This window comes from Actinia tenebrosa, unplaced genomic scaffold (assembly GCF_029948245.1).
Source record: "Actinia tenebrosa isolate PJP-AT-01 unplaced genomic scaffold, QUT_ActTen_1.0 PGA_scaffold0__85_contigs__length_37466705, whole genome shotgun sequence".
Lineage (NCBI taxonomy): Eukaryota > Metazoa > Cnidaria > Anthozoa > Actiniaria > Actiniidae > Actinia > Actinia tenebrosa.
In genome coordinates, this window is record NW_028292569.1 from 18,774,194 (window position 1) to 18,795,524 (window position 21,331).

The 21,331-nt window shown below is 40.3% G+C and overlaps 2 protein-coding genes across 2 annotated transcripts in view; one reads left to right on the forward strand and one right to left on the reverse strand.

The window, feature by feature from the left end:
* The window catches only part of LOC116295230 (ATP-binding cassette sub-family C member 4), a 42,231-nt gene extending 32,079 nt beyond the window's left edge, over positions 1 to 10,152 (forward strand). The window contains exons 26-29 of the mRNA XM_089034480.1: positions 7,703 to 7,792; positions 8,162 to 8,334; positions 9,061 to 9,166; positions 9,749 to 10,152. Of these exons, the coding sequence (XP_088890606.1) occupies positions 7,703 to 7,792; positions 8,162 to 8,334; positions 9,061 to 9,166; positions 9,749 to 10,102 (723 nt within the window). The 3' untranslated portion in view covers positions 10,103 to 10,152. The remainder of the gene's footprint in view (positions 1 to 7,702; positions 7,793 to 8,161; positions 8,335 to 9,060; positions 9,167 to 9,748) is intronic.
* Positions 10,153 to 12,382: 2,230 nt separating this feature from the next.
* On the reverse strand, positions 12,383 to 15,967 carry LOC116308547 (creatine kinase B-type-like). Its single transcript, XM_031719001.2, has 5 exons — positions 15,325 to 15,967; positions 14,611 to 15,023; positions 13,839 to 13,893; positions 13,232 to 13,302; positions 12,383 to 12,866 (listed from the first exon to the last, which is right to left on the reverse strand). The coding sequence occupies exons 1-5, from the start codon at positions 15,965 to 15,967 to the stop codon at positions 12,759 to 12,761; spliced, it is 1,290 nt and encodes a 429-aa protein (XP_031574861.1). The 3' UTR covers positions 12,383 to 12,758.
* Positions 15,968 to 21,331: the final 5,364 nt, after the last annotated feature.

Genomic DNA, 21,331 nt, shown 5'->3' on the forward strand with positions numbered 1-21,331 from the left:
CTGCGGAAAGACCCAATTCGTAGTGGAGCAGCTATTAGGACCCTTTAGATACCGTTTCGACTACATCGTGCTGCTTTGCCCCACCTACGTGAATAACCGCACCTGGACGGGCATAGGAGTGAAAGATGACGACTTCTTTGTAGATATCTTAGATCCTAACGAGTTATCCGGCCATCTTAAGTTTTGGCACAAACAATTCCCCAAGAATACGCAAACCCTCCTTATACTGGATGACATTGCCTGTGGGGACGACGTAAAAAGACGCACTTCCGAGCTCGTTAAACTCGCCTTCAGCGGTAGACACGACAATATCAGCGTTTGGTTGCTCTCGCAGCAGCTTACCAGTGTCTCTAAACCCTTCAGGGAAAACATAGGCTCTCTCGTAGTATTTTATACTCCAAGTAAGTCTGATCTGGAAACCATCTTAAGCGACTACGGCGGTGAGATATCCAAGGAACAGTTACACGAATACATGCGGCATTTAAAAACGCACCAACATTCCAAAATGATCTTCTCTTTAAGGTTTCCCTACACGGTTGGAATCTATGATTCCTAATGTATATGGACATTGAGCAGCTCTTAGATGAAGTCCCCACGCAGCTAGATGAAAGCAACCTCAAGGAACAACTTAACATCCTTGTGTCATCTGGGAAGTGCAAAGAAATGATAGGCAAGGAACTTACCCATGAGCAGCTTAATAAGTTGTCAGAAGAGGAGGTTAAGAAGTTCCATAAGAGGTACGAGGCCGCCCTTGCAAGTAAGACCACGGACGCCGTAGCAGACTCCGCTATCCGACTTGCGACTAAATTGCTTGGACTTGCGCTGCCCATAGACGACGTGGAGCAACTACGGAAGGACATTAGCGAGGACTATGTCATCGCCCAAGAACTTAAGATAACCTGCGGGTGGTTGTCTTTGAAGTGCGGTAAGTTAATGGCAGTCGCCTCTGCGGCACTTCACGTAGCTCAGCACGTTGACTTGAAGGAACTTACGATGTCTTGGAAGGACTTCAAAAAGGACAGAGAAGTCGAAAAGGTCTTCCAGGCAGCACTTGCTGAGGTACCTGATCAAGTCGCCTCAAGTACTTAGTCAAGTCGTCCTTAAGTACTTACTTAAGTCATTCTCAAGTACTTATCAAGTCCTTCAAGTCCTTAGATATAAATGAGTGAACCAGAGTCGAAGGTAGAGCAGCCCCAAGAGGAGCAAAAGATTACCAAGGCTAAATCTCCAGGCAGAGTTGCCGCGGGGAAGAAGCTCGCGGAGATGAATAGGAAGAACAAAGCCAAAAAAGAAGAAAAGGTGGAGGAAAGAGAAGAGGAATCCTTTATTAATCCTGGGTACGTCATCGGCGCGTTAGGAGTTGCTATAGCAGCAGGTAGCCTTTACTTACAATGGAAGGCAACGAAAAAGGTAGAACCACCAACATATCACGCGCCCGTGCACGCACCTGTGGAGCCGGCTGTTAGAAAAAGTAAGATCCCTGAAATGGAGTAACAACCTTCTCGCTCTGTAATATAATGTCAACCGCGTTATTGAAAACTGTTGAAGAAGCAGCTATCATTACTTCCATCGTTGCGGGTATTGGTTGGGTAGGTAAGAAAGTGCTCAAAGAAGACTTTACTGAAGACCCAAGCAAGAGCTTCGCTAATTTTGCTAAAATGACCGCTGCCGTAGGCGGGGCTATCATGGCAAAGAATTACCTACAGAAGGAAAAGTACATTCCTAATGTATAAATGGCTAGCGTGGTCGCAGGTGGAGTTATTGCAGCTTTAGCATTCACTGGAGCTAATTATGGTGGTCAGTATTTGGATAGATTAGTCAGAGGCGACAAAAGCGGAGATTTAGCCGCCGAAAGGAAGAGACACGACTTGGCGCTGGAGAAATATCAGCGTGACGTGGCAGCTTGGAATGAAAAAAGACAAGCTTACAGGGATTGGTTGGATAAGAACTACCAAGACAAGATGCAGGCGGATAAGAACTTCGAAAACACGGACTACGCCTTTAAGCTCTATGCGCAAGCACACCCCGTGGCATTAACGGGGTTAAAAAGGCCTCAGTTTAAGAATTACTATCAGCCTTCTAAGAAACAAAAAGACAATGAGCTGGTCTTCGTAGGAGTCGCAGGGCTGGCAGGAGGCGTAGCTTTGGCGTATCTGCTCTAACGAAGGGGAACTGTGTTTCCTGAAATATATGATCGTCTTTTTGGAAAGCGATAAAAATAACTTTACCACTTATTTGAATCCCCCCATTAAAGCCCATAAGGTTCGGCTGGTTAGTTGCTCTTTGTACAATTCTTGGTATAATTTAGTCAATGCCTTGATCACTGAGCATAAAGGCGGCGGCAATTATCAAGGCGTATTGCTGCCCGATGGACATTACACACCAATCACCCTTGCTAAGGAATTAGCAAAACACGGTTATACGCTCACCACAGGATTGCCGCACGAAATGACCTTCAAACATAATATGCCAAAGTATTCAGTAACTTTTGGAAAGTCTGACCCATTGGGATCTTTATTATGTGCCTCGGGCAAGACAATTACCGACACAGCCATACCTGTGAAATGGAAAGTCGCATCCTCTTACGAAGTCTATTGCGACTTGGTCCATAGTTACAACAATGGAGAAAAGTCTTCTCTTATGTCCAAGTTTCTGCCCAAAGGTAATCCATTTGACCCAGTAGAATACACTCCCATTTCTTTGAGCTATGATTTGTCTAATTTGGTAGAAAGCATAAACATCACCATTAAAGTGGACGGAAAGACGGCGGATTTCAACGGGCGAAAGATCAATCTTGTTTTGGAATTCATATAATGGGCCGCGTAGAGGACAAACTCAAAAGGATTTACTATGGGCCTGAAGGCTATTGGAAAGGAGCGTCGGCCATCAAGAAACTCGCGACCACGGCCAGGGTATCAGAAGAAACGGCTAAGAACTGGCTAAGAAAACAAACCCTCTGGCAGGTCTATCTTCCCGTGCCCAAGTACATTTCCAGGCCCAGCTTTACCGTAAATACCCCCAATGAAGTTCATCAGGCGGATTTGCTTTTCTTACCGCACGATAAGTTGAGAAAAAAGACCTATAGGTACGCTTTGGCCGTAGTTGATATCGCAAGCAGATACAAGGACGCCGAACCCATAACCAGCAAGGATTCTGGGGAAGTCGCAGAAGCCCTAGGTAGGATTTATAAGCGCGTCTTGAAATGGCCTAAGCTGCTGCAAGTGGATGCGGGGACAGAGTTCATGGGCGTGGTTACTAAGACCCTGAAAGACCACAGCACTAAGATTAGGAGAGCCGAAGCAGAGTACCACAGGGGTCAGAGCATTGTCGAAAGATTTAATAAGACCCTGGCCGAGCGTCTCTTTGGGTACCAGTATTGGAAAGAGCTGGAAGATCCCTCCAAACGCAACAGGGAATGGACCCAGAGGCTCCCCCAGGTCGTCGCGGCTTTGAACAACGAGGCGGCCAGGGCTACGGGAATGAAACCCAAGGATGCTATGAAGAAGAAACACGTGGAGCACAAGTCCTACGTCAGAAGTTCAAGGGCGGTCGGACTGAAGGAAAAAAAGCTACCCCGCAACATAGTGGTCAGATACCTCTATCAGCCGGGGGAACTCGAAGGTGGCAGTAAGAGAGCCACGGATCCTAACTGGTCCCTGGAAACGTATGAGATTTCGAAGTCCGTCACCAAGGAAGGGCAACCCGTGTTGTATTACCTAAATGGCCCAAGTCGCGGATTCGTCATGGAAGAGCTGCTCATAGTCCCCAAAGACTCAGAGTAATGCTGCTCCACGCGCCCGATTACACTCTAGGCATGTCAACCTTACGTTGCCTCTACAATGGCCGCGCTTATTATTTATGCGATCCACGGAGAACTGCTGATCGTCATTTGGGTCAAACCTCCATAGTAGAGGTATGTTACATTTGGCACACCTTGCCCCTTTCTTATAGACGTCGTCCACGCATAGGTCGAATTTGACCCCCGCATAGCGGGGATCCATACTCTTTTCTTCGTCGTGTCTTTTGTAGCGAAGGAGTTTCTTAGCAATGTTCTCTTTGGCTACGTCCTCTGGGATGCGGTCGTAGCGCAGTTGCGGCCCCCAGGCTCTTTTTAACTGTTTGGCATATTCTACGCAGCTTACGGCGGTGTAGATAAGGTTGCTCCAACACAACCGCTGGTCTATGATCCATAAGGTTTCTCTTATGGTAAGCCCTTGCGCGCTGTGGACTGTCATGCAATAACCTAAGCGCCAGTCTGGATGGGAGGTTATTTTTTCCACCTTTTCTATGGGTACCCAGGCTTTATCATGCGTTACTGCGTTCTGCAGTTGGATGTCGGTACCAGGTACCCAGACGTCTCTTTTTTGCATGCGGGTGTCGTGGGGTTTGTAGCAAACAGGTACGGGATGCGTAGGGAAGCGCTCTCGGTGTATATTGAGTAAGTCTTTCTGTATGCGAGACTGTGCCGCGCGCTTACTACTTAGCACCAGATCCTTAGGGTGCCACGTGTAAAGGAAGTCCTCGTATTTCTTCGCTCGTACGCGTTTGCGCAGTGTTTTGCATTGGTCGGCGTCACTAAGGCCCCTTAATTCCGCTTTCAGGTTTCTTACTTGATCCTTACTGCGGTAGTCGGTGTTAATTTCCTCTGCATGGTCTACGAACCCCTTTAGCCATTCGTGGGGCATCTCTCCGGCTATTGGAGGAGGCTGGCAGGGATCTCCGGCGAATATTACTTGACATTTCCCGCGAAGGAACTCTACGAACTCCTGCAGGATTTCCAAAGGCACGGTGCAAATCTCATACCAAAGTATCACGGGAGGTATGTCGTGGATGGCTTCTGGTACCCACTTTTGGCCATTCCAACGGAAGAAGCTGTGGTACGTTTGAGCGTCGTAACCCATTTCGCAGAGTTTTCTTTCCAAACGATGCGTTGGCGTTAACACCTTCACGCGGGGAAAGAGTTCCAAAACACGCGTCGTCTTACCGCTGCCTCCCGTACCGTAGAGGTAAGAGAAGCGTTGGTAGGAAATAGGGTCCGCAACTGAAGGTAGAGGCTCTTTGGTAGGCGTTACGGAACCCTGGGCGTGCTCGCCGTGATATTCTACGCGGCCTCTCCAAGCTTTGATCTCTTCGTCTTTGACGCGCCATTGGCCACTTTCCGCTAACTCGTCTTCTGTGTAGAATTCTTTCATCTTTTCTAAGACGTGCGGTTTCACGTACAAAGAATCCGTGGCTACACGCGGAATGTCTTCTTTGTCGAACCGCAGCAGCATCGCAAGAAGGTTAATATGCGCATATGCTAACATGCTGGCACGCAGATGGTAATACTGTGGTCGATGGTCCTGGTAGTAACACAAAGCATTCCATTTGCGTTCTTTTTGCTCGGCTTCTATGAAATAGTCCCACTTCTCCACGGACACCATGGTTCCTTGGTCATGGGCACGTTTTATGAGGAAACTCAACTCACCTTCGTCTGTTATTAAGCGCCGTTGCATGTGTTTTTCTCCCTCCTTAGCGCCCTGGGTGAATTTACCTATGACAATTCGGGCCGTAGGGTTATGCTCTGGTAACCATTTGGTAAAGGCGCTGTGACAAAGTATGGCTTCATGCGCTGTGTATTTTAAAAGCTTGCGCTCTTCAAAGAACTTCAATAGGGGTATGGGTATCCATTCTTTCTCTTGTAGATGCTTCCCGTACCACGCGTAAATTATGGGATGTAAGTCTTTAGCCAACTTCCAAGACGTTAATCGTACGAATCCAGTTGCTGGGGCGTCGTAGTGACCGTCTAACGAAACGCGGAAGAATTGGGAGTCTGGATGTCCGTAACGGTCGTAATATTCCTTACAATCCCCTAGACCTTTAAAACTTGCAGGGTAACAGTGTTTCATATCCAGAGACACGTACTCGTCTTCGTCGTACTCCATGTTCCAAAGACCACCGTGACCATGCTCTACACAGGCTTTGGCTATGTCTCCGAACTCTTTTGGGGTAGGTTTCCACCCATTCCTCTTCTTGGCCGCCAAGAAGTCCAAACTACGAGAGCTGAGGACCTCGTCTGAGAAGTCCTCACCAAGGGATTCACATGCACTTTGTATGCGCAGGTGTTCCATTTCCGGTCGGTATAAAGTACCATCTTGGGTCATAAACTGACTTCCCTCCGCGTCCATTAACCATATGGAATTCTCATGAACTAATTCTGTCAATGGAGAATTCTTATAGACCTTCGTTTCCTTCTTTCTTGGGAACCGCAGTTCGCGCCAGGCGTGCCCATTGTGCTGGTAGATGACTATAGGCGCACCGCGGCCCCCATATTTGTGCGTTCCGGAGTAAATAAAGCCGTCGGTGATATCTTTCACATGGATTCGCCTCTCCAGCGCCGTTTCTAACTTCTTGATGTTATCTATCGACCCTCCGGTCCTATTAGTATCTTTTTCCCATTTCCTGATGGCTTCTCTTCTGTTTAAAGTCAGTTTACCGCCCCGAGAGGAGTCTTCAAAGAACTCTCTTACTAACTTCCCTACGCAGTTACCAGGATGTCGCATCGGTTTCAACTTCTTAACGTCTGGCGTCTTTATCTCGTACGCACCGTAAATGACTACGGTAACCGGGTAAGCAACCTCGTAGAACAGCATGTCTATTCCTACCAATGCTCCCGGGCGTGTGTTTTCGTTTAAGACAAACAGGTCCTTCTTACCAGATGCCCTGATAGGATTGCGCCCCTTTTCTATCATCCACTCGCCGTCTAAATACTTTATGAACGTTAGCTCCAACCGGTAGTTACCTTCGGGTATTAAGTTAATTATTCTTTCAGCCCTTTCTTCTGTCATCGTCTCGTCCGTATCTCCCTCCATAAATGTTGTGAAGGCAAAGTCAGCATCCAGGCGATCCAACACCTGAGTTCGCAGTCGGCGCACAGTTTTATTTCGAATGCTTGTGATGGCGTCCATCTATATGTAAAGGATATTTTAACCTCCGTTTGCGGTTCGACAACTAGCAGCAGTAAGGACTTATCGCGCGGCTTATTCCCGCTGCCGGCGCCTTCCTTAAACCGCCTGTAAAACCCGTAAATCTTTGACATTGACCGCGAGTCCCCCTTACTGCTGCTTTGTAACCCAACTTTTCCTCAAGAAGCAGAAATATAGACCAAATGCAAAACTCGCACCGATGTGAGGCTTAGTTGTGAACAAAGGGATCTGGCATGATTTGTGACTTTTGAATCACACCAGATTGCTTTGAATCACACCAGATCCCTTTGTTCACAACTTAAGCCTCACATCGGTGCGAGTTTTGAATTTGGTCTATGGAAAGGAAGAATCAAAACGATTCCACTTACCGCCATGTTTGCTTCATTCTTTTAAGCTCCAAATTGCTTAGGGCCGGTCATTTTGTCCACTCATGCTTTACGCGCCGCGTCCACTGCTCATCTGGTAGGGATAGTACGGTTTTTATTTGGGGGACTAGAGCTGGCGCTTAAAAACCTCTAGTCTGTTCTAAAATGTCTAGCGTTTTCGTTCCTTAGGTTTTTCATAATTGGATGGCCGCTTTATAAATTATAATATTATTATAATATTATTTTTCTGTGTTTTGTATTGCTGATATATTTTTCTCGTTAAAAATAATGCCAAAAAAAAAAAAGAAGCCAGATCCATTATCGATCATTATCGATAGTACTAAGCGCCGGATTGTTTTCCCTTATCCTTAGGATCCAGTGCTTTTTAGTGGAACACTCAGAAAAAACCTCGATCCTTTTGGTTCTTATGCCGACGTGGACCTATGGAACGCTCTTGAAGAGGTACATTGACAAATGTCCTTTATATAGTACACGCCAACTTAAAAGTAGCCTTCTCCGCAGGCTACCCCATATATTCTCCTTTGGGATTCCTGTGTGAGCCAAAGGAAGCCCAAGGAGTGAAAAGAGCCAAGGAGATGTTTGTGAAGGAGGCTAGCTCTTAAGATCGGTTCTTTCCTGTATCTAACCGTTTCGTTCCCAGTCTTCCTCGACTGTCGACCTCTTCTCGCCGTCCCAGTCTCTCCTCGGTCCCCTCTCCCCAGTCTCTCCTCGGTTCTATCTCCCCAGTCTCTTCTCGGTCTTCTCTCCCCAGTCTCTCCGTTCTCCTCTCACCAGTCTCTCTTCGGTCTGATACTAATTTCCCTTTAACAGGTTCAGCTGAAGGAATCTATTGAAGAATTACCAGAAGGACTGGAAACACCGCTCGCTGAGTCTGGCTCAAATTTCAGTGTTGGTCAGCGGCAACTGATATGCTTGGCGCGCGCCATCTTAAGTCATAATAAGATCTTGGTTATTGACGAAGCGACTGCTAACGTGGATCACAAGTAAGTCCAAAAATATCTGGGGGAAATTTTCTCGTATCCTGTAATCAGACGAGCGTTCTCTTATTCTAAGTTGTGCGAGCGATTTTTATATGAGTAGGAAACGTGGTTTTGATTTCCAGCACGTACATGGTACGACATGCCGTGACATTGAAATGGCTTCCCATAAGAATGGTTACCGTATAATTGGGAAACATTAGATACTGACTCACAGCACATCCACGGTTCGACATGCCGTAACATTAAAATGGCTTCCAGTAGTTCATCCTACCATAACGCGTAGCTACAGCTACGGTTAGATACGGTAGGACGGTACGACTTCAGTACGGGTGCGAATTTGTCGTATCGTTCCCTGCTCATGCTAAAAATGGTTTGAAGCACGACTTAGTATATATGCATGTGCATATTTCATAACATAACCAACCGTCACAGCACAGCCTACATCCACGGCTTCTCTAACCTCTTTACATGTATAAAGCATTTTCAGGTGACGTCGCAGCGGTCATGTTGGTGTGCCAAAAAAATACATTTTCTATACTCCGGGAATTGAACTATTTTTATGCAAAAATTGTGCAGAAAGTTTCAATTTTTTGGCACACCAATTTGGCTACCTTCTCACGTGAGCCCTATTTTTGGACCAATCAGAGCGTTTTTTTTTTTTTTTTTTTTTTTTTTTAAATCAGTATTTTACGATCCTGATCTTGATGTTCATATCGGTTGTGTTTTCAGTACGGATTCTCTGATTCAAGAAACAATCAGAAACAAGTTCAAAGACTGCACTGTGCTGACGATAGCTCATCGACTCAACACGATAATGGACTCAGATAGAGTTATGGTAAGGATTCTTCATTATAGACACCTTGCATGTGACGTCAAAGCAGCTCAATCTGTAGGACAAAACAAAGAAATTTTTATCTCCTGAGAATTGGAAACCTATTGTTATATATGTCCTCCAAATTGAGCTGCATTTCGAGAAGGCCTCTATTGGATTCAGTGAATAAATTCCCCACATTATACAAAATATTTCTTTTGCATTCTTTACCGATTCTTTACACTAGAAAATGTTCATTGCAACTTATCTTGCAATCTTTTCGTGCGATAAAAATTACGTTGCAGTTGCACCACTTGGGAATGTTTCATGCAACCATAAACGACACTGTAAAGCACAGTCATTGCGAAAGGCAAACTCGAGTCATTGTTCCCCCTTAGAAATAACGAACCAATCACCGTTGCAGCAGCGTTCCCAATAAAATTAAAATCTTGTCCCACAAACAAACACACAGTATCTGTTTTAAAGAGTACTAAAAGGGTTACGAGGCAATTAGTTATATCTCTTTTCGTTTCTCAACAACATTTAGAACCAAGTCATTACAAAAGGCATTGTCCAACAGCGCCTTTAATGTTTTGTCATTTCCAGGTTCTAGACGAAGGTCGTCTGGTGGAATTCGATGAACCTCATTTATTACTCCAAAACCCCAAGGGTGTGTTCACACAGCTCGTCGAACAGACAGGTAAACGATCCATCGATGTCTTATGCGAGTCGGCCCGACAAGCTTACGAACTACGACACGATGAACCAACGAATACTCCCGACGACGAAACCGTAGGTACTCTTAGTACAAACATGGCTGATATGGAGGTAGAAAACCCAGATAAGAAATCTAATGATAATAATGGTGATGGTGATGATGATGATGATGATGATGGCAATGATAGTGATACACCGTTCATAGAATATAAAGGTACAGCATCAGAGACAAGCACTAGGTAGGCTAGATGCAGGGAAATACGTAGAGGGTGAAGGGGAGTGGGCCTAGAACAAATAAGCCCTGAGGGGGGGGGGGGGGGCGGTTAGTGGGAAAGGTTCCTACTGTTTGTTTTTTCCTTTCTTTCACTTTTTCTCTTTCTTTCAATTCTTTAATTCATCTCGTATTTAATGCTGTGTTACGTTCCAATACGGCGGTAGAGTTAGTTTATTTTATTAAATAATTAATGATGGTAATTGAACTGAGTGGAGTGCAATTTGGTCTGAAATCAAACGCGCGATTACAAAATTATTTTGTTTTATTTTATTGTTTAAAAATAATAATTTTTTAGGATGCGATTAAGAGCTCCTAAGGATGCAATTTGGGAATTAATCGCACTCCTTTGAACCAATCAGATTGCAGGATTGGTAGTGATTACAAAAAGGATATGATTAAAAAATTAATTACAGTTAGTTTTATGTTCGATCGTTGTGTTTCGTAGTGTCACGAAATCAAACTTTCACAAGCCTCCTTAATGCGAACGAGTACCGCGGACCAGATCAAATGAAGATCGCGTTATTGAGTTGTCCGTATTACACAGGACAGGACTCGGTAGTTTAATGGTGTGTGTCGTAATTTGAAAAAGTCGTTGGACGCAGGCAAGGCTTATGTGATATAAATAAAAGATTCATAGTAGATTTAAATGCCCCAGCTCAAAACATGCTGGTTTTATAAAAGGCTAGATGTCTCGGTAATTACAAGTGCACGTAGTACAAAGGTATTAGAGAGTTTTAGATTGACTTTTTTTCTTCCCGCAAACGGCAATCGTGACAACGTTATCATCGTTTTCTTGTATTTTACTTTACCTCTTGCAAACTTTCTTATGACACACACATATTCTTTTGTTTTTCTACTACTTGGATTTTTTTGCGATTCCTTTTCACTTATTTAAAAGAATTTTTCACTGATCAACTGACGTTACACGTTTGCCGTGAACGTAAATCTAAAACTCTCTATTACTAATATATATCTGAACCGCGCTCTACTCTGAAAACCGCACATGTTTAAACCAATCACAGCGGGCGTAGCGAGGTTAATATATGATTATACTAAATTTAGTAGGTATTTGATTTTTTGAACGACATGAAAAATTATATATTTTTAAATTATTATAAATTAACTTCTTTTGTCTTTTGCCCGAATTCGGAAAAGATAAGTATTATATAAATACTATTTGTGGATACAATTTAGTATTTAGTGCTATTTATAACCATTAATTATCTATGTCATCTGTTAATATGAATGCATGCATCATTTATATAAATCATTCTTTCTATCACTCAAGTATTTAACATTGAATCCAAACAACAGGTAATTAAAAAATAAAATTGTATTGAAACTTTAATATCAATTAAAAGATATTTCATTTGCTTATTACTCTTTTGTTTTTGAATCCAACATGCTTTTCCCCATTAATTTTACTTCAGAATTTTTTCAACTAAATTTACTTTCGTTGTTTCCCAGTAATCACTCCCTTTGCGGTTTACTTCCGTTTATTTTACTTCCGATTAATTCTTACTTCCGTTAACCTTCAGTTATAACCTTCTTGGTTTACTTCCGTTTATTTTACTTCCGTTCATTTTACTTCCGTTTATTTTACTTCCGTTTATTTTACTTCCGATTAATTCTTACTTCCGTTTATTTTCCGTTATAACCTTGTTTTACTTTATTTTACTTCCGTTTAATTCTTACTTTCTTTAACCTTCTTGGTTTACTTCCGTTTATTTTACTTCCGTTTATTTTACTTCCGTTTATTTTACTTCCGTTTATTTTACTTCCGATTAATTCTTACTTCCGTTAACCTTCCGTTATAACCTTCTTGGTTTACTTTACTTTATTTTACTTCCGTTTAATTCTAACTTCCTTTAACCTTCTTGGTTTACTTCCGTTTATTTTACTTGCGATTAATTCTTACTTCCATTAACATTCTTCCAATTCATTCTTGTTTAATTCTGTTTATCCGATACATTCTTTCATCGCTTACTTTACTTCCGTAAAATTCTTTGGAGAGTTAGAGTCCACTATCTCTAATTCTCTAAAAATTTTAATCCGTCGAGCAATATTATTGTTTTCCTGGTTTTCATAGCCGCCATCTTGGTTCAAAGATGGCCACCATGTTTTTTGTTACTTTATTTTCTCGAAACGATTGCGCTCGAACTACATATTTTTCATACGAAGATTTTTTATTTACAAAAAAAGAAACTTTTGCTTTCATTTTTTTTTTCTTTTCTTTATTTAACGTCAATTTTGTTTTATTTATTTTCATTTTGTTATGTATATCAGTGTAACATGTTTTCGTCACGGTAAGCTATCGTTTTTGCTACTTTCCATGACAAAAAACGTTTCAAAAAACGTCGGTCAGAGATCTGAAATCTCAGACCCAGTAGCACGTTGCAAATTGAAATAGACTCACAGCCGAACAGCTTATATATAGTTTCATTTTAGATTGGAATATGAGGCATGAGCTTTGTGTTAGAAATGTGATTTTTCGTATTGTAGCAAGAAAATATAAAAGAACAAAAATTCGGTTTAGTCTCAGATCGCCCATTTCAGATCTCGAATTGGCAACGCTTTTGAAATAGGTATATAAAGTCTTGGGGAAGAGCGCATGTAAGCGTAGTTCTACAGTTTGTAGGCCATAAGGTCGGTGATTTGCTGACCATGTTGAAGTCGTTTTTCCATCTGGACTAATAAACTAACACCATCGATCACTTTCTGGACGAGTTCAACCTGGAATAATGAAAGGAAGAGTTGGTCAAGTGATGGAAAAGTAAAGACCTGCAAATGAGAGCAGCAAAGGAAGTGGTATTGAGACAAATACAGGTTGAAAACATCCATCGATTGTAATGGAAAACTCCAAAAAGAAGCACATCTTATTCAAAAGAGGATTGCATTTGGAAAACAGGAGAAGCAAAGAAAAAGGGCTCTACAGGTCAGTTTAGATTACCAGCGTTAATGAAGGTAAAATACAGGTCCCAGTGATAAGCTCTGGGGAAATCCAATGTTGACGATATAAATTCCCATTTCCAGTGAAAATCCCTGTTTAGAGATTTCCCCTACAAGACTTTCTCTGTTAGTTTAGAGCTGATTTTTACCTCAGTGTGTCCAAGTCGGTCTGCGTTTGAGATCTCAAATATGTTGTCCTTGACGGGGCTCACTGATCCTTCTACGAATTGAGAAACAAATATTTTACATAGTAAAAAGGTGCCCTATTTTGGAACACTAAAAAATTGCTGCACGCGAAGGTTGAACCGACTTCGGGTTATATTTGCAATTCATTTGTTGCCTGATTACACCTCATTCGTTTTCGTGCAATATGTACTCATTAACAGATCAGGGAACAGGGCCCGGTTGTACGAAGGGTGGATAGCGCTATCCGACGGATAAATCTTATCCAGTGAATAAATTGATGGCATAACAGCATCAACTTATCCACTGGATAAGGACTTATCCTCCGAATAGAGCTATCTACCTTACAACTGAGCCTAGTTGTCATTCTCTTGAGAAAAATATTCTTTGTTTGAGTTGTATTCATATTCATGTGTCTTCTCATGTGCAACTTTTAAACAAACAAAAAATGATACTCTAGGGAATGACATGTTGTCTAAGATGGGGAAACATTTTACCACAACGAATAAGTTACATAGGCGCACATTTCTAGGTGCAGAACTTGAAATGCGATGATATCACAAAATGACTTACCGCTTCCCCTCTTTTGTAGCCGCAGATCACTCAAAATGGCTGGAAACTTTGGATCCTAACGAACCAACGTCGAAATTTTCATGTGTTAAAAAAGAGAAAGATTTCAAAGGTATTTAGGATTGATAGTAATTGATTCCCGTAATCCCTCCCGAACCCTCCGAACCCTCCAAAAAAACGATTGCGCAAACTCGTATTCAGTGCGCTTTTAATGGCAACCTCTCACTAAGTGCTCTGGGAATCGATCCCAAGATCCACTATAAGAATAGACCCCGTGCATGTGACGTCAAGCTCAATTTGGAGGACAAAGCAAACAAATTTCTATATACTGAGAATTGAAATCCCTTTGTTTTGCCCTTCAAATTGAGCTGCATTCCAAAATTCTGAAAGGGGTTTATAGAGTCGTTTGTTGGTTTTCTCCTGCTCTTCATTGGTTTTTCTTCCTTACATAAATATAACAATTTTTTCACGTTTTTGATAATGAATCGAGTACCATAGTTTTTTAGCGTCAGTAGTGTTACCTTCGTAAGACGAGAGCGATCTTTATATTTTCATAAATAGAACTTTTGCATGATGGCGTCATTTGACTCCTACTACACCAGAATACCTGGCACACTTTCTTTTGTTCAGTTAATTAGCACCAATTGTCTTACTATTCTCCGATGAGGGAATACTAATTTGAATAAGAAAGAAAATTCGCCAAGCATTATGGTAGTGCTAGTGAAATGACGCCTTCATGTAAACGTACTATTGGTTTATTTTTAACTTTGTTTACCTTTCCAAGATTCGGTAGTCTGACCAAAGCGCTAACTCTGAGTCCCGTCCCGAGGTTACTCGGACACGTCGTTATATTCCCCAGATGTTTATTGCGCATGAACGATACGCCGCTGCCCTCTACACTTTTTTCAATCTCTTTCAGCCCTAAGTAGAATCTTTCGTACAGTTTTTCCATATCCCCGCCCGTTTCCATGGCAATAATCTTGATGTGGTCCTCTTCGTTGACGCGAACAGTGAAACACTTGCCTTTGGTGTACCAAATGCCACGCGCATCCGGCCAGTCACGTGAGAGACCGCTACTTGTGAACAGTGGGCTCGTGGGTTTATCGAAGAGGGTGCCCTCGGTGATTAGGAGACTGCGGTCTTCGGCGGTAAGGGAAGAGATGGCATAGTAGTGGCCTTCCATGTCACCTAGTCATATGATTAGAATATATATTTGTAGCAATTCTATTGTTCAGATTCCTACTTTTGATTGGCTAATTTGTAGAACATTTGTTGGAGTAGTCGCACTTTAATTGGTCAAACAAATGGATAGAAATAATTTTGAAGTAAGGTTGAAAACAAGAGTAAGACCCCATCGTTTTGGTTTTTATAAACTGGCTCTATTCCTTAAATATTTAGACACTGAAATGAGCCTGAGTAAATGAGTCTGTAATCAAGGAACACAGCGGTTATTTGGAACTCGCAAAAGTTTCATCCGATATACACTTACCTTTCATTGTACCAAGGACATTCTTCAGTATCGATTCTATGGCTCGCCTCTCTCTTCTGCTACAAAATGAAGGAAGCCTAAACCCTTTCAGAGATCTACACGCTCTTATTCGACATGAAATCACAAAATTTTCATCTAGCTTCCCGTGTTTCAGTTTAGCCGGGTCCATATCAGACACGTGGGCGGACGTCTTTTTGTAGCCATTGTGTCGTTCCTCAATGATTCGATCAAAAAGTTCTGCAAAAACGTGATACGATTCCTCGTCTCCTGCCACAATCCCGACGGAACAAATATGTGGATGATGTGGATTGTCCACTCCAGTTTGGATCGCTTGATCCAACGTGAAACCATTCCGAGTTTTCCGGTTTATAAGCTTCACATACAAATCAGGGGTCAGGTGTTTGGCCATTAGGTTCGAGTGGTTCCAGAGAGACGGGTAGTTCGCCAAGGCGTCTTCTTTAGGTATATATTCATACTTGCTTCTCGCTCTTCTACCGGCGTATAAGAGCAAAACTACCGTTGCAATAGCTCCGCCGGCGGCGGTGATCCGTCGATCCTTCAGGCGATTGATTAATAATTCTAAACATTCTTTCGCCTCTTCCCAAACGTCTGGTGTACAGATGTTTTTCAAAAGATCAGCCATCAATAGTTTCAGTAAAGTTGTCACGAGTATTACGTCATCAAAGGGGAGTTAAAAGCGCGCGCTGTATTACCCAAGATACACTTCGTGTCATGATTATTACGTCATACAAGGGCGAGCACAATTTTACCCAAAATTCCTCGAGCTATGTGTTTATTACGTAATGAAACAGAATTGAGGAATGAGCACTCTACTTATGTAAACGTTTCTAAAATTTCCAATTAACAGGCCTCATTCGGTGCAATGTTTTCCAATACAGACTACGTATCATTCCCTAGAATATCATTTCTTTATTTGATGGTTGCGCATGAGAAGACACATGAATATTTATTAGTTTCAGGGTCCGTGAGGATCTGGGACCGATATTTGGTGGAAGCCCAAATATTACAATCGAATTTAGAACTTGATTTTTGCGAAGCAAGAAAAATAGCAAACAACTAGAAGAAAAACCAATGAAGCAAAGGAGAAAAAACAAATAATTCTACTCACATGTGATGGCAGGTTAGAGGATTAAACCCATAAATACAGCAACCATACTGATAGCAAGGGTGAGGGTTCAAAAATCCGCCTTTTTGTTCGGAACACCGAACCAAAAAAAATTTCTTAAAAACCGGCATTACGTTTTATTATTATTATTATTATTATTATTATTATTATTATTATTATTATTATTATTATTATTATTATTATTTCATTTTTTAAATTTGTTTTTTAATGGAAATTAACGCATAAATTCTAAAAAGCAGCAATTTAGTTGTCGAGGTAGATAGGAAGGCATACCAATAAATTGCGTCCGCAAATCACGCCTCTTGAAATCTTCTTTCTTTTAACATTTTTAATAAGAGGACATATCACGGAAAACTGGAAGAAATTGGTTAAACAGCACACATTTTGAGTCCTTTTTAACATCATTTTCTTAATTTTGACGATCCGAATTCCCCTACTTCTAAAGTCCATTCCATGATTTCCTCAAGTGTTTCTATATTTGAAAAAATATATTGTCCACTGCGGGAGGTACTGAAAAGTTTGATTTACACAAGCATCTACAGTATTTCGTTAATCTTAATATTCTCAACCATCTATTCATCCATTTATTTACCTTATCTTAAGTATTTCACATGAAATAATTCAGAATTCTACTGTGAGTTTTGAACATGCATAGCTTTCTTTATAAAGAAATTTTCTAAACTCATATTCAGATATCGAAATAAATAAGATATGTTTAAGATTTTGAAAAAATTCAGGGCTTTTTCGACTGGTTTAAGATCATTAGTACAGTGGTTAATTATCGACGATAATTTCTCAAGACTCCAACATAGAAAGTAATCACTACAATATCCATCTACCTCTTACCTAAATGAAATCCAAAAATATATAACAATTCAGTTATTTGATTTGATTTTTTTTTTTTTTTTTTTTTTTTTTTTTTTTTACGTTTAAATTGTTTTCGCTTAGCAATCCTTGATTCGCCTCTAAATAAAAGTTATATAAGCGAAGCTTCTATCCATCTACTTCTTATCCAAATTGAATCCAACAGAATAGATTTTACTTTATTCAGCGATTTTATAACTTTTCGTTTAAATTGTCTTCGCCTAAGTTTACATGTAGCTATCCTTCATTTTGATTTTCTGTGTAAAGGTTATTCCAAAGTAGCGGGCAAGAGCGAAATTTCTAAATATTACAAATATTTTAAATAATACAATGTATTTTCTAACCTATTGCGACCATCTTTACATATTATTTTGGCGCTTATTTTCATACCAACTATGAGATATTGTAAAAAATTAACAAAGAATAACATGTTCTTCAGTTCGAGGGGAAAAAACAAAAGTGTGTAATTTTTTAAGCAGGACTGAAGAATGTTTAAGAAAAAGGTCGTATTTTCTAGAGACGTTTTTTTCTTCTTTTAACTTACTTATAGGAAGCTGTTTGTGTAGAAAATTATGTAAGGCGTTCATTCGCTCGGCGTTTTTTTTTTTTTTTTTTTTTTTTTTTTTTCTTTCTTAACATCCGAGTTTGTCATTTCTTAACTCTGTCATTGCTACCTGTTTATGACAAGATAGCCGGATATCGTTGTATATTAGGTAGGCCTAAAGTTAACACAATATAGCCTATCTTCCTTAAAGTCATAAATTATAAATACCACGCGTTCGACTGGACAACTGCTGCGAATAGAGTAGTTCCATCGACAATACTGAACCTTGTTTACAAATTCATTTCCATGTTGAAAATATGCTAATAAACTCCAAGGCGAGTTTTCTATCAAATCTTTCAACAAAACAACGACTTCTACTTCGGCATAAACTCTACATTTCTAAAACGTTTAAACAGTTCAAAAAGATTCAAACTTTTCTTTCTTTACATCGTATTTTCCTTCGCTAAATTTTACAAATAACTGTTTTGTTAACAATTTTGATTCAAGTTTTTGTTTAGTCTGTGAGAATGTTTTGCTCCACGCTTTTCGGTGTTATCAACTACCGCTTGGTTTTTGTTTGAAACATTCTAATGCTTAAAAAGATATTTTCTTTTACCGCTGTCATAACATATATTGGGTTGCCTGTGTCGCAGCACGCTATTACCTAATTTGGAAAAGGCCTCAATTTTGTTGATGTTACCCGGCTTTCTTTTGATATCTTGAGATATATTGGACTGCCTGTGTCAGCCATAGATTAATTATTGCCATATTTGGTGAAGGCGCCAATTTCGTTCCCAAAAGCCACCTACTCGTATGCGCATGCGCTAAAGGGGAGTCAAGATGACGTGGTCCGGGTTCGATTTTCTTTCTGACTCCGAGGGCTTTTCCAGCCCTCCGGTTTTTCTCACTCCTCTCAAACTGACCATAGCTAATTCAAATTGGTTAGAGATGAAGCGTCTTCTCATGCTTTCCGTTCGACTCCTTTGAGCTGCGCCACTGTTGTACTTTGAGTTTGTTATTAGCGATGACAACTGTCCAATAAAACAAACATGGCCGCTGAAAATAAAAACTTCGCATTCAACAAGAAAATTTCGACGTTTTCAGGGAAACTTATTTTAGCACAAACATTAGTAAAGTTCTATATATGACATAAGCAGCTTTTGAAACATGCAAAAGCGCTCATGAAAAGAGATTTCTTTTGCACATTTTTTAAAAATCTTATTCATTTTGTTTGTAAAGACCCCTGCCAGTAATAAATGAATGGTGCATTTTAGGGATAAAAGGTAAATCAATTAGCTTTAGGGATATCCGCAAATAGGCTTTTAGAAACAACTGTCTTGGTACTTAAGGCATTAAGAATAATCTTCTTAGAATCGTAAGGATAAGAGATAGATGAATACGTACGTTTTAGAGAACATTGATCAAAAAAGATCCTTTTAGCTTGCGCGTAATGTTTTCTCATTCCAGACCACGTTTTATTCTCTTGAGAATAAGATTCTTTGCTTGACTTGTATTTATATTTGTGTGTCTTGTCATGCGCAACCGTTAAACAAAGAAATGATATTCTAGTGAATGACACGTGGTCTGAAATGGGAAAACATTTCGCACGAGCAAGGAATAGGGATAACTTAACCTATTAGCCACCTCGAGGTTGCTTAAGGAATACGCTGGGACGAATTTGCATTGCAGTGCATTGTGGACTGTCTTAGGGGAGATATGGCCAATATATCTATTTAGTCCCCTAAGATAGTCTCGTAATGCTCTGTAGTATCACCTTCGTTTATTCATGCACGACCCGTGTTTAAATAAAAGTATTCTATTCTATTCTATTATATTCTACTCCACTCTGCTCTGCTCTGCTCTGCTCTGCTCTGCTCTGCTCTGCTCTGCTCTGCTCTGCTCTGCTCTGCTCTGCTCTGCTCTGCTCTGCTCTGCTCTGCTCTGCTCTGCTCTGCTCTGCTCTGCTCTGCTCTGCTCTGCTCTGCTCTGCTCTGCTCTGCTCTGCTCTGCTCTATTCTATTAATCTATTCTATTAATCTATTCTATTAATCTATTCTATTAATCTATTCTATTAATCTATTCTACTAATCTATTCTATTAATCTATTCTATTAATCTATTTTATTAATCTATTCTATTCTATCCTATTCTATTCTATTCTATTCTATTCTATTCTATTCTATTCTATTCTATTCTATTCTATTCTATTCTATTCTATTCTATTCTATTCTATTCTATTCTATTCTATTCTATTCTAACTCGACCCAGTTTTCTCCTCAACCTTGAAAATTCTAATTGTAAAAGAAGCCTGGGTCTCTTATGACCATATAGCCACCATATTGCGAAACGTAATCATCCAGCATGGCGGTTTATGCTCCATTTTTGAATTCTATGTTTGGCTCAGATTAATAGTTAGACACTGAAATGAGGTTAACCCTGAGAAATCGAGTCTTTAATTAAGAAACACAGCGATATTTTTAGAATTGAAAACTGTCTGTCTTATTAAAAAAAGCGTTTCCTCGAGCCAAACTTAATCGATATAAGGGAAGCAAACTAGTTTGCTATCCTTTAACCAAGCCTACAAGCTTATTAGTCTGTCTATCTTGTCTAACGCACAATTCAAGACTAAAATATTTGTAAATGTATACGCAGAAGCAGTCTCGGTTGTAATTCATTTATTCATGCACTCCAAGTCATTAGAGAAGTAATTACACCAAACTAGTAATCAATTTAAGTCATTTACTTCAGTTTGCTCCATATTACAAGTTTTTTCTTTGGCTCCAGCTTGACGGAATACAAATCATTTCAAATTACAAAATAAAGCCTGAAGTTGTGAACAAATCGTAAAATTTTTTGTCCAAAATTTCCTTTTGTCAAAGAGAAAAACATAAATAGAAACTTTAAGATTATTCGTCGATCATACGCCACCTTATTGTTCGTATCACGAGTGAGTTTGAAATGAAAAAAGTATATTAGGCGGCGTTCTGTGGTTAAATTATCTAGTTTGATTCAGTTTATGTTAAAATTCAAAACAATGCCGAAAAAAGAAGATTTAGCAAATAAAGAATAGGAATCTTGAAAATAAATCGCTAGACACATTTGTCATTTTATCAAAGCAATCAGTTATTTTTAGATAATCTCTCGATAGACAAAATCTATCAAAGAAAGACTTCCATCGCGACAAACGGAATTCACTCAACCTAAATCCTCCTAAATCTATGATACTGATTCTAAAAAGGTCGCATTAGAGAAGCCTTAATTTTTCGTTTGCTGATTTCCCACGCGTTATTTCCAGACAAAAAAAACACACATTTTAGTGTGGGAGAAAAATTTTAAGTTTCTGTGAAATCCTTAATGAAATTTTCTTTTGAATTTGACTATTTGCTTTTTCAGGTGCACTTTGGTATCTTTAGGTACTGCAATTTGCTATCATGAATATGAATTCAATGACAA

Bases quoted from the DNA above. Each gene is read 5' to 3' on its own strand.
- LOC116308547 (XM_031719001.2), bottom strand. From the start codon at position 15,967: ATGGCTGATCTTTTGAAAAACATCTGTACACCAGACGTTTGGGAAGAG. The intron at 15,024-15,324 runs GTAAGTGTATAT...TCATATGACTAG, and splicing joins TGTCCTTGGTACAATGAAAG to GTGACATGGAAGGCCACTAC. The intron at 13,303-13,838 runs GTAAGTCATTTT...CTCAATTCGTAG, and splicing joins GCTACAAAAGAGGGGAAGCG to AAGGATCAGTGAGCCCCGTC.